The sequence below is a fragment of the Corylus avellana genome, chromosome 5 (genome assembly GCF_965113065.1).
Source record: "Corylus avellana chromosome 5, dhCorAvel1.hap1.2, whole genome shotgun sequence".
Lineage (NCBI taxonomy): Eukaryota > Viridiplantae > Streptophyta > Magnoliopsida > Fagales > Betulaceae > Corylus > Corylus avellana.
Genome location: NC_142494.1, coordinates 7,645,669 through 7,659,176, shown reverse-complemented (window position 1 = coordinate 7,659,176; position 13,508 = coordinate 7,645,669). Strand labels below are relative to the sequence as shown.

Genomic DNA, 13,508 nt, shown 5'->3' with positions numbered 1-13,508 from the left:
CGAGTGTATATATATATTTTAATAACATATTCTACATGTCTCTCGGTTCTCTCTCTTCTTCTTCAACAAACAGCCGCCGCTCCCCCTCTCTCTCATCGAACCCTGTCCCTGTTCACGAGCAGATCTCCATCCATAAACGTACCACCCTGAGTCCTACCATGAACCCACAACCAACCACAATAAGCCAAAAAATGAACACTAAAACTCATACACAACATTATGGAAAGGCAGAGATAGAGTGAGCTACAGGAAATTGGCCAAAGACACCTCATCCGAATGGGGGAGAGTGAGCTTGAGGCAAGGCATTAAGCCCAAAAACACAAAATTTCAAAACCCGGTTACCCTGTCCAGATAACCGGGTACCAATCGGAACTAGCCGGTTATTGTAAAACCGGTTAACCGAGTACCCAGTTCCGGTTTCGGTTTTGAAAAATTCAAAACTGGGTACCCCAATTTCATTTCCCAATTTTAGCCAATATCCAAGAAATCGAGACTGGATTTACACTCCTAGTATATGTTATGTCAATTTTATATTTTTACAGCAAAAACTCAGCTGTGTATGTGTACCATGATACGAAACACGAATTGAATGGTGTATTTGAGAAAGTTTATCTTTTTTTATTTATAAAAAAATAGTGATAAGAATTAATTAATGAACCTTTTTAGTATGTTTTAGGGTCTATTTTAGATGGTTTTGGGCATGTTTTTAGTGTTGGGGATATGTTTCCGTGTTTATTTTAAGATTTAGTGTTTTAAATGAAAAATATAATTAATTAATAAGCTTGTTAGTTAAGGCTTTTTGAGATTATTTTGTTTTGCTAATCTTTTCTATACAAATTTTACCGAAATAGGATCCACTCCAGTCCATTTTGGATTGGAAAATATCTAGTTTATGGTTAAGATTTCTTCTTAGAAATCCTAAAGCCATAAATAGGACACTTGCCCACTAACCAAAAAAATAATAAAATAATATTTTAGATTTAAAAAAATAAAATAAAATAGAAAATATTTTAAAAAAACTAAGGGTGGCCGGCCAACCCATAGGGGGGTGGCCGGAACACTCCCGAAGCCACCCCATGGCCCAACGGGGTGGTCCGGCCACCCCTAGGGCCAAATGATTTTTTTTTTTTTTTTTTTTTTTTTAGTTTGGCCGTTGGGGGTGGCCTGACCACCCCCATGGGCCATGGGGTGGCTTCGGCCACCCCAAACCGGCCCGAAGCCACACCAGGCCAACAGGGGTGGTCCGGCCAGCCCATAGCCACCCTTAGTTTTTTTATAAATATTTTCTAATTTTTTTTTTATTTTTTATTTTTAAATTTAAAATAATATTTTATTATTATTTTTGGTTAGTAGATAGATGTCCTATTTAAGGCTTTAGGATTTGTAAGAAAAAATCCTAACCATGAACTGGATATTCTCCAGTTCAAAATAGCCTGAAGAGGATCATATTCTAATTCTACATTAAAAAAGCATTCAATGACGTTGTTTTGATCCGTAATTATAGAAATTTGTCTTGTGTCGCTAAAAAAATAATGTGATAATTTATCACTGTTACGTGAATACGTAACGGGAATAGATTATAGGTTCTGAGAAAACCTAGTCCTTAGATTCAAAGGGAACCTAGACCTTTTAGATTTTGAGGAAACCTAAAAAACCTTTTTCAAACTCAAGGTTTGGAATTAATTTTATGATCCCTTTCATTAATGAGCTTGATATCTTTAAATAGACAATTACAATGCATAGTAAAATAAAAGACTAATTAGAATAAACTACTGATAATACTTATCTCTAATATTTAAATTATACTAACTAATACTTATCTTTAATATTTAAATAATCTAATGTTATCTATATAGATAACATATTATCCTAAGGTGTTTTAAATCTAAAATACCTCTTATTATACCTCTAACATTCCATTCCCCTTAAGGAGACCTTGTCCTCAAGGTCTAGAAATTCTTTTCTTCCAATGTTGCCCCCATTTTGCATTCTTTTTGTCTTTGGCCTTTCATCCTCTTCCTAGGTGGTCGTTCAGAAAGTGGAAACGCTACTTTGTCACCAAGTTTCCAGATCTGCACCCTTCAGTTCTCTTTGACGGTTCTGTGTGGGTTGGAGATGGTGGTTGCTCTATGGGTCACGAGGTATAGTTTCTGTAGCAAGTGGGGTTGATGAATTTTCTCGGTGAGAGATGGCTTTGTTGGGCGGTGGGTTGATGAATTGTAGATGGCTTTATGTTGGGACTCTATTATTGGTGGTGATGGGGCTATTTTGGAATAGTGGTGGGGCTGGGCCTGTATAGGTATAGCAGCACAAGGTAGTGGTGAGACTTCAATGTGGTGAAATGGATCATGCGATTTGATAAGGTTGTTGATGTCTTCCGTTGACTGGAAATGTAGTGCCCCAGAATTTTCAAAGCTATTTAAATAGATTATTTTGATAATGATGTTATTTTAATATCCATTGTAGCTAAGGATTTTAATTCTTGGGAAATTTATGAGAGTGGTAATTAGAGAATGGTAATTGGTGAAATAATAGGATAGTAAGTGGTAGGTATAAGGATGGTAGAATAAGAAGGTAGAATAGTATAGGTAGAATAGTATAGGGTTGGTAGAATAGTATAGGGTTGGTAGAATAGTATAGAGTTGGTGAAATAGTATAGGGTTGGTGAAATAGTATAGGGTTGGTGAAATAGTATTTGATTTTCTCCTATAAATAGAGCTCTTCTCCTTCAGTATTTTCACCACTCATCTCCTCTCTCATCTCTTGCATATATTCTTCCTTCTTCCGCTTTTTACTCGGTCTTTCTTCTTTCTAAGAGTGTTTACTCAGAACAGAGAGAGAAAGGGCGAGACCAAGCGCTACAAGAAAGAAAGAACACAAGAGATAGCGGACTTTAGAAAGTAGTTTCAAAAGATATACTAGTGGTGTTAGTCATATTGGAGCAACTGGATTCCTTCATACCACTTTTAGCTTCAGTCTAGAGGTAAGTAAATTCACTACCCCTTCTAAAATTACTTCATGTCATGCTATTTATTCATTATTTAGTAAATTGTAAATGATTATTTTATTTATGTATTATGAAGTTATGTTGCATGCATGAAGGATTTCTAAAAGAATTATCTAGAAAGTTTCTATTTATTTAAACGCTTTCTAAGTACAACAAGTTTATATTTGAAAAGGTTTTCAATTTGAGAAAAGAAAGTTGAGAAATGATGATGATTATAAGAAAGAAAAAAGATGATAAACCCTCCTACATGTTGCCCTAAGATGCATCAAAAGAAGTACAAAGAAAAGTACAAGAGATGAGATAAATGTTTATGAAATAAGGGCACATGTATGGAGGAGAGTATTTTTGGCCCCAAGATAAGTAAAGATGAGAGTTCGGTACCGATACTCGGATGGAGGCGAAACCACTAAAGGAGGCTATGCCAAAAGGTGGTATTCCATCAACAGACCGTTGAGTGCACCAAGAAAAAGAGTTAATTGACGGTCGGGCATGGCTGAGGCCACAGTTCAGTGCCATGGTCACAAGGACCCGCAACCCTCGTGCACAGGGGTAATAGTGTACATGGGCCCTATTATGAGAAAATGATACTATATTTTCAACGATGATATGCTATGATGATTTACAGAGATGATTTACAATGATGATTTATAATGATGCATTATGATGATGATTTATAAAGATGATTTACAACGATGATCTATTACTAGATGTAATAGTATGTATATGTTACGGGAGATGCAACCGTACATACAGATATTATTATGGCTAGAATTATATTTATTTGCGAAAATGATTTTCAAAACTGAGAACAAGGAGTAAAACTATTTATGGTTGTGGATTTTACTTGCTGGGCCCCCTTTGGGCTCATTCAGTTTTATTTCTTGTTTTCAGGTAGAAAGGATGCTGGAATAGGAGGCCGGAATGGGGTGGGAATAATTATTAATTTTCAAAGTCTTTTCATATAAGTTATTGTAATGATATGATATTCCGCAACTAAAATCTAATGTTTTCTAATTTCGCTTGTAATAAAATCTCTTGAATAATGTTTTACGCATTTATTGTATCCTTTAAAATCAAGTACTCTGATAGACCTTATAGATCTTTGCAAGAACTTTTGTTGTAAAAGAAGAAAAGTGGCAAACTCAGCCTTAACGGGCTGGGGATGTTACAGGAAATCCAGTGATGGCATGGGATACGGTGGTAGCACCATTTGTTGCTGCTCGTAGCAGTGAAGTTAATTGTTGTTATCAGTTGAACCATCGTCAAATTTGGCAATCAATGCAGACAATTTTTCTTTAATCCTCTCATTATTTTCTTCCATCTTTTTCATAAAGCTTTCAACCATAGTCATAAGGTTACCAAGCTGCTGCTCAAGTAAATCCAGCCTTGGATTCTCCATTGAACAAGATCGCGGCTCTGATACCAAATGTTACGTGAATACGTAACGGGAATAGATTATAGGTTCTGAAGGAACTTAGACCTTAGATTCAAAAGGAGCCTAGACCTTTTAGATTTTGAGAAAACCTAAAAAACCCTTTTCAAACTTAAGGTTTGGAATTAATTTTCTGATCCCTTTCATTAATGAGCTTGATGTCTTAAAATAGACAATTACAATGCATAGTAAAATAAAAGACTAATTAGAATAAACTACTGATAATACTTATCTCTAATATTTAAATTACATTAACTAATACTTATCTTTAATATTTAAATAATCTAATGTTATCTATAGATAACATATTATCCTAAGGTGTTTTAAATCTAAAATACCTCTATATTATTATACCCTTAACAATCACAAACTCAATAGTAATTTTAAGAGTTACATCGTAATACAAGAGACTTATATCATTACTCCCCAATCCAATAGAAATGAATTAAATAGTAATTTTTGTTTTTGTTTTTAGATTGCAGTTATTGTGTGAGGTGGGAAAGTAGTGACTTTAAATGGTTAGAGCAGGAGCCGTCGTCTCCTACTTTTGTACTCCAACAAACTTATTGAATGCCACAACTAATCGAAGCCCCTTAAATAGCTTTCCATGCCAAGTGAGTGAAAGAAATTATGGCGTTGAATGAAGGATCGGAGCCCGTGAGTCCAAGCGGACAATACTTGAACAGCTCGGTCTTGTCTATTTCTATTCTCACTGTTTTGGAATCTGAAGTTCCAATCAACGACGCCCATGCCATTTCATTGCTCAACCATGTCTTCCTCCCCATCAATCCACGCTTCTCCTCCGTCATGGTAATCTCTCTCTCTCTCTCTCTCCCTTTCTTATGTTTTCTAGCTTTATATATATATATATATATATATATATATATATATATATATATATATATATATATACGTTTTTCTCCAGTATATGTGGTGTCAAGTCCACCACCACGGCTTCTGAGTGGCTTTCCAGGGCCGCAGTATTCAGATCAGGCGGCCGGGAACGGTCGAAGACAGTGGGTGGTGGTGGTGTTGCATGCCTCCCTATTTTAAGAATGCGAGCGACATGTTTTTGGAAAGTCAAAGTGGTTGGTGAGGTGGCTTCATGGTGGATCTGAAAGTTCTTTTTGTTTTTGTTTTTGTTATTTGTTTTTTTTCTTTGTTTTGTATTTTTACTTTATTGATTATAATACCATCTTACTTAGAAAAGGACAAAAAAAAAAAAAAAAAAAAAACAGATAGAAGATATATGGTGTTTTACTTGAAAACTAGGGAAACAAAATTTTAAGCCTTTTTTTTTTTTTTTTAAATCCAGCAAGATCTTAAAAAAAAAAAAAAAAATAAATAAATCAAAGTGATTAGGTGCTCCAAAAAAAAATTATAAAAAAACATTTCACAGCATAATTATTGAAATAAAAATTGTTTATGATTTATTACACCAAAACCCAAAACTCATAGGCTAGCTATCAAAATTTCAAACAAAAAAAATCCATAAGATGCTCGACTCCTTAAAAAAATAAAATTATATAGAGTGATCTCAATATTGTATGCCAACGTATGGAAGGTTACATAGAATTTTGATGCTATCATCTAAGGGTATTTCGATTATTTTTGTTTTGTTTTTTTGTTTATCTGTATTTTACAATGATACTTCTTAATTAGAAAGTCAACTGTTTAAATTAAAACTTTTATGTGATATTATAAAAGAATGATAATTTGGAGCGATAAAGTCTAACTTACTATATAGAGATATTACCCCTTTTCCTTATTTTTTTTTTCCCAGGCTATTATAGAAACTACCTAATCTTAGGTTTTGCCCGATTACAAAATTTCAATTATTTGAAAATTGATATAACCTTTGCCTTTTTCTTCTTCTATTCATATGATATGATCTTATCTCCTAATTCAGTTATCTTTTTTTCTTTTCTCTTGATATGTTATATTTACTCTTGTCCATTGATGATTTTCAAAAACAATTTAAGATAAAATTGTAAGGAAACTTCATAAAACCTTTCTGAATTTTCATTCATTCTGACATTACTCTCAAAGTTTAAACTCTCAATTAACGATATCAAACTTTCAATTACCCTATTTTGTTAGGATTTTCAGTTAAATCTTGCCAAAATTCTTAAAATTCTCTTTTTTTTTTTTTGAGAATTTTTTGTATTTTGTTAGGATTTTCAGTTAAATCTTGCCAAAATTCTTAAAATTCTCTTTTAAAAAAAATTCTCAAAAAAAAAAAAAAAAAAAAAAACACACACACACATGATTGAAAGTTCAATACCCTTAATTGGGAGTTTTTAAATTACGGGAGACTAATTTCAAAACAAATGAAATTCCAGTGAGGTTTTCTAAAATTTCCATTAAAATTTTCACTTACCCCTTTAGAAGTGCCACTAATGCTGAGAACTCTGAAACAGGTTACAAACCAAAAAGGTGATAAACAATGGAAAAGGGTTGAAGTGAAGCTTGAAGACCATGTTAATGTCCCCATTTTCCCTGCCGGCTTGTCACCCACATCATACGATGAATATCTTGACGACTACATGTCAAAGATAGCAATGGATCAGTTTCCCCAAAGCAAACCACTATGGGAAATTCACATATTCAAGTATACAACAAGCAACGCAGCTGGTAATCTCATATTGAAGCTTCATCATTCACTTGGTGATGGCTATTCTCTTATGGGTGCACTTCTTTCTTGTCTAGAAAGAGCGGATAATCCTTCTATTCCCCTTACATTGCCGTCACGCCCACGCTCAGAACCAAAAAGTGAAAACAAAAGTGCTTTTGCAAGAGCGTTACAAACCTTTTCGTCAGTCTCTAACACTCTATTCGATTTTGGATGGAGTGTGTTAAAGAGCACTTTGGTTGAGGATGATCGAACACCGATAAGGAGTGGGGATGAAGGAGTGGAGTATCGGCCAATCACAATATCAACCATGACATTCTCTCTTGATCGTATCAAACACATAAAGAACAAGCTTGGAATGGTAAGATCAACATATCTTAGCACAAACTAGCTAGTGATTTGATTTTCATGAATTTCATATTCACTACAATCATTTATGCTTTAGCCGGATTAGTTGGGTAGGAACCAGAAAACAATTATCTCTTCAATTATATACTTTTTAGTAACTCGTAACTGTTAGAGTAATGTTATATAGTTGACTGTTATACAACTGTCAAATATTTTGATGATGTAATAGTTAAAATTAGTCATTGGATCAACCCATTAAAAAAAAAAAAAGAAAAAAAAATTTTTATTTTCCATTTGTTGAGTGTACACTTACCAAATTAGTCTTCTATCTTGGTCACGCGCGACTATTGAATACCACCACCGGCTATAATATCGAAGGTGGCAAAATAAAAAACGGGGTTTGTTCACATTTTGCTTCCACCAAGGTTGGAATAATTGGAAACCTTTGAATCATTTTCCATGAAGGTCGTTTTCACCTCGCCTTTGCCTTCAAATTATTGGAGGCAGAAGATTCAAAAATGACTAGCTAGTAACGAAACGACTCCGTCTTTGTTCTCTCCTTTCTCCCTTGTTCATACCTTTCCTCATCCTTACCATTACCTCCTCCCAATCAGCACCCCCTCCCCCCATCATTGACCCTTTTGACTTTCTCATCTTTCCAAATTTCTATATAATTAAAATACAATATCATCTCTATAAGCCAATCAAAAAAACATGCTCAATTATGTAATTTTCCATTGAAGGACAGAAGATCTACTTTTATTTGAAAATCTTGTTGTTGTACTTAACACCCATATGTTCTCCCCTTTGTTGGAACCTCTTCATCATTGGAATCTTCTTGGTTAAATCCTTATGATACTCATATTCTGACGACCACCGATTGCAATAATGCCTGTTCATATTAAGAATAGCTTGACTAGTGTCTAGAATATAACAGCCACCAAAATTCTAGTTCTATTTGTTGTGGCATATATGCATAGTTGATGCAAATTTCTTGATGACTCGACCAACGATGGGGATCTTGCATAGAAGGGAGAGTGCATGTATAGAGAATGAAGAGGTTGTGCGTACCTCAAGATGTGTGCCCATTAAGGGGAGGCTCCTTGTGAATGGTCCCTTAAATGCTAGTCACTTGGCATATTTGTGACTGTATGATTATCGCCATCTCAATCCCATCTCCTCTGTACGAGTCAAATCCATGGAGGATGCTTAGGGCTCATGATGAGTTTGTTGAGATGGAAAATATTCTAATTAACTGTTGTTGATACTTTAGATATAAATCCTTGTGATTATGGAGATTAGGACAAACTTATGAGATGATGGTGCATGCCATACTATGCTCTCCATTACTTCCGAAGACCGTATTCTTGCAAACAAATGATTATTGGGTGTGGATTGCAATGGCTCAATGTTATTAATCTGATCAGCTTCTGACACTTGACGAGGTAAGAAATGATAAAAAATTATTCTTTCAACCATCTCCGTATAGTGAACGGTGAATTTACTATTGAATGATGTGTAACATGCCTTGTAAGTATTAGAGAAGGGTAGTAGCAACGGGGCTTGAGGCAAGGGATTGGGAAAAATGTTGGAGAGGTGCCATAACCCATTGCAAAGAGAAAAGCATCATATATAGGAGAGAGAGCACAATTTTTTTTATGATTATAATAAAGCATTGAGTATGCTAATGCTACTTGAGAAATGTTATACCAAATTTTATTCTAAAAAGTTGGTTCCTAAAAGTGATGTGTCACTATCCAATACGATCGTAACACATTTTCTAAAATAGTAATCTCATAGAATGGTGACACATCACTTAATAAACTAAATTTTATGAAGAAAATTTATTAAAGTAAAGCATTTTTTATGCTACCTAATGCATTGGGTACCTTATCTCATGTTTACGGAAGGTACGTGGTATTTGCTGCATGTGAATTTTTGGAACTTTTTGCATAGAAAACTTGAAGAATAATATAAAGAATGATTCATGAATAGTTGTGTTAACTTAATTGGTTGGATTCAGCAAAATCCATGCTTAGAGTCCATATATACGTGTTATTTCTTTTGGTTCTTAGGTTAGAATTAGTTTTTTATATACCGATCGAATTGCATTTTCCCAACTGCACAGACAACAAATGATGTAATATCTGGAATAATCTTCTTGGGCACCCGATTATGCATGCAAGAGATAAGCAATGAATCAAGTGAAGCACATTCGACAGCCTTAGTGTTGCTCAACACAAGAATGATTAGTTCCTACAAGTCAATCAAGGAAATGGTTGAACCAAACTCAGAGGCTCCATGGGGGAACCGATTCGGCTTCTTACATGTTCCAATTCCAAAGTTTAAGGATCCTAAATCCTTAGACCCACTTGAGTTTGTGAGGGAAGCACACAAGATAATCAAGAGGAAGAGAAGCTCATTGGATGTTTATCTCACCGGCAGGCTATTGGAGATTATGAAGAATATTAGAGGACCCGAGGTACATATTCTATCATCAATGATTTGATATTTTTCAAAACAATTTTGTTTAACTTTTATTAAAAAGACCCTCCTTTTAGTTTAAAAGTTAATACTACTTAATTATATATTTGTTATTCTACAATATTTGGTAATATATTTTTCTTTGATGGTTATTAATTAATAAATATCAATGAGTTATTATTAAACTTATAATTTTTTTTCTGAAATACCATATTAGAAATTTCTGTTAATATATATGGGCATGCAAATAATGCAGGCGGTTGCTAGACACATCCATAGGACACTAAGGAACTCCAGTGTGACGGTGACAAATGTGGTTGGGCCAATTGAAAAAATGGCTTTGGCTAATCATCCAGTTAAAGGCATATATTATATGACAATTGGTGTGCCTCAGGTAATACACTAAATTTTCCTTTTGCAGTTTTTGGTATTGAACTTTTGATAGAAATATAACTTCACAATTAATTTGTGGCCATCTAATTAGTATAACTTGTGGCATATTTTTTTGGAGATGTCACATATTTTGAATAATAAAACAAAGAGTATGTGATTTTGTTGGTTTTTCTCTAGATAAGTGCCCTTATAATGACTGCTTTGATTTTAATTTGCTCTCCATTCAACTCTTTCCTACATAATTCAGATAAGTGTTTCAATTTACAAGTGAACTGTACTGTAGAGCATTACCAAATAGCACACAAAAGGTCACTTTGTGAAGAGCCAACGTCATTAGGTTTGTTTGACAGTGCTTTTAAGAAGGTGTTTTTTATTTTTTAGTTGTGATCTGACATAAAAGTCATAATAGTTGTGAATTTTTTTTGAGTGTTTGTGTTTTCAATTCTGTGTTAATACCTTTATTTTTTGGCTAAAAAGGAGGAAAAAAAAAAAAAAAAACAAAAACAAAAACAGATGTTGCAAAACGATAAGTTTGGAACATATATATAAACTATGGTTTTCTTTTATTTTTTTTTTATTTATTTTTTATTTTTTATGAATGATTCTTGGACTTGTTGCTTTTAGTTAATTAGTTAGATTCATAATAATATATTGGCTGTTGTAACAAGTTTTTCTTTTTATTATGGGTTTGCAGAGTCTTACCGTATCAATAATAAATTACATGGGGAATCTGAGGGTCACCGCCGGGATAGAAAAGGGATTCCTAGAACCCCAAAAGTTCAAGTCATGCATGAAAAATGCCTTTGAGATGATGCTCAAAGCTGTGGATGAACTTCCTCTACGTAAAACTTTAATTTGAAAGTTTTTATATTCTTCATGTAAGTTTATTTTATATTATCATCACAAACGTAAAAGTTTTTATATTCTTCATGTAAGTTTATTTTATATTATCATCACAAACGTAAGGGTTTTAATTTTCTCTTGAATTGTTATTTGGTAAGCAAAAAGATTACTTCCAACCTGATTGCGAATAGACTAGTAACTAAATGAAAGAATGTTTTTATAGTATTGGTTTATTTTTTTTATTTTTTCTTTTAACTTTTGGTTTCGTGTAATAAGATTTTAATTACTTATATGTGGTTCTATACTACATCTTAGAATATATCGATAATATATTATGAGATTTTATATTATTGATTTATATTTCTTAGTATAGGTCGATTTATGTTTTCTTGTATGAGTATCAAGTTAATGAGAATAATATCACTACAAAAAAAAAAGGGGTTTTCATGACGTGTTTACAATAGCCCATTTTTTGCCACATCACTATTTAGTGCCATGTCAATAAACACTTTTTTAACGTATTGAATTTGACATGTCACTAAGTTGTGACATGTCAAATTCAACACGTCAATTAATAACGATGTGTCAAATATTGCCACGTTGCTAAATTTAAATTTGATTTAATTTTTTTTAAAAAAATTTAATTTATATACTTTAGTGATGTGGCGATTTGTGACACGTCAATAAATATTGACGTGTCAAAATGATTAAGATGGCCCGTCAATAAAAATTGACGTCAATAATGATTGACGTGTCACAATGGCACGTCAATAAAGTTGTGATGTGGTATTGTGCAATCTAATAATTTTATTGACGTGTCATATTGGCACGTCAAAAAAGTTGTGACGTGTCAGAATGACACGTCAATATAGTGTTGATATGGCACTTTGTCACATCATCATTTTATTGATGTGTCAATATGACACGTCATTAATTATTAATTACAAATATTAATTATAATATCATTAATAATATTTATTATGTATTTTAAAAAAAAAGTATTAGGTAATTAACACAACTTAATTGACTAAAAACCAAAACTTTCGCGTTCAAAGCATTGTTAAACCGGATGAGTTCCAATAAAAAATTTGTTTTGACTTCGGCCAATCTCATGATTCAATCCTTCAGATTTAACATGGTTTAAATGAAATCGTGTAATATGTTTGTGGACTTCACCAGAGAGGCTCTTTTGCAGTTGGGTTGGTTGTAATATGCACAAGTGGGTCAATCATATCTCTAACCTTTTTCGAATTCTCACATTTCAGTCAATCATATCTCTGACCTAGATCAATATGAACAATAGATTTCATGTCTTATATATTATGGATGAGTATTTTATAATGACTCTCTCATAATTATTATTCTAATTATTAATAATTAAAAAGACAAAATTAGTAAATATCACCATGCTACATATATATAGGATGGTGATATTCTTGTCATGACAAGAATATATAATTTTTAGAAAAATAGAATTTTATCTTTCTCTTTTAAAATCATTTTTAGAAGAGTGGTTACATAATTATCTCGATTTCATATCTCAGATTATGAAAAACGTCATGCCGACTCCAAATATCAATTAATGCAGAATAAATGTACAAATAAGAAATGCTACGTGTTCTTTTAGTTTTAATTAAGTATATAGTATTTATAAAAAATAGGTGATCAATTTTTTTTTTTCTCTCTTGGGTTTTAGGAAACTAAGAACAATTAATATATATATATATATATATATATATATATATATATATATATATATATATATATATATATATATTAATCAAGGCAGCAAAGAGACCGACAACACTCATGGCTCTGATACCAAGGAGGGGGAGGGGTGGAAGCGCAGTATGCATATAGATGCAGGGGATGAGGGGGAGGTGATAATAGATGCAGAAAATAAGCAGTTGAAAATCAAAGCAATAGAACCGTCCAAGATGGCGGTATGACAATTGATAATCAAAATAAACAACTGAAATAAAAACAGTTGATAAGTTGGAAACTAAGAAAACAGATAATCGTTATAGATTATACAGATAAAAACCTTTACAGGAGTAAGCGTTAGGACTTACTGAAGTAATGGATAAGAAGAAGAAGAAGAATCAGAAGGGGAATAGCTGGAGGATAGAGTGTCTCAAGGAACCTCTCAAAAAACCTCTGCCTTACAATGGGGGAGGGGAGCCCGTTATATAGGCTTAAGAAAAGTAAAAACAGTAAATTACAATCATGAGCCGCGTTCATGCGGTCAAAAGCAAACAGTAAAAAGTAAACAGTAAAGGCACGTCTGGCGCCAGTCTGAACAGTGAAAGCATCAATCTGGAACAGTAGATTGTCGGCACTGTAGTGTCGGCAGACAAATCTTGAACAGT

General features: G+C 33.2%; 1 protein-coding gene across 2 annotated transcripts; it reads left to right on the top strand.

Annotated features, from left to right (window-relative positions):
* Nucleotides 1–5,054: 5,054 nt before the first annotated feature.
* LOC132183393 (wax ester synthase/diacylglycerol acyltransferase 11) lies at nt 5,055–11,469 on the top strand. Of its 2 annotated transcripts, XM_059596821.1 has the most exons (6): nt 5,055–5,249; nt 6,860–7,073; nt 7,149–7,432; nt 9,548–9,901; nt 10,160–10,297; nt 10,991–11,469. In XM_059596821.1, the coding sequence occupies exons 1-6, from the start codon at nt 5,070–5,072 to the stop codon at nt 11,153–11,155; spliced, it is 1,335 nt and encodes a 444-aa protein (XP_059452804.1). In that variant the 5' UTR covers nt 5,055–5,069; the 3' UTR covers nt 11,156–11,469. The 2 variants fall into 2 exon arrangements, with proteins under 2 accessions (XP_059452804.1, XP_059452803.1); XM_059596820.1 differs by having other exon boundaries at nt 6,860–7,432.
* The last annotated feature ends 2,039 nt before the right edge of the window (nt 11,470–13,508 follow it).

Bases quoted from the DNA above. Each gene is read 5' to 3' on its own strand.
- LOC132183393 (XM_059596820.1), top strand. From the start codon at position 5,070: ATGGCGTTGAATGAAGGATCGGAGCCCGTGAGTCCAAGCGGACAATAC. The intron at 5,250-6,859 runs GTAATCTCTCTC...ACTCTGAAACAG, and splicing joins CACGCTTCTCCTCCGTCATG to GTTACAAACCAAAAAGGTGA. The intron at 10,298-10,990 runs GTAATACACTAA...ATGGGTTTGCAG, and splicing joins TGACAATTGGTGTGCCTCAG to AGTCTTACCGTATCAATAAT.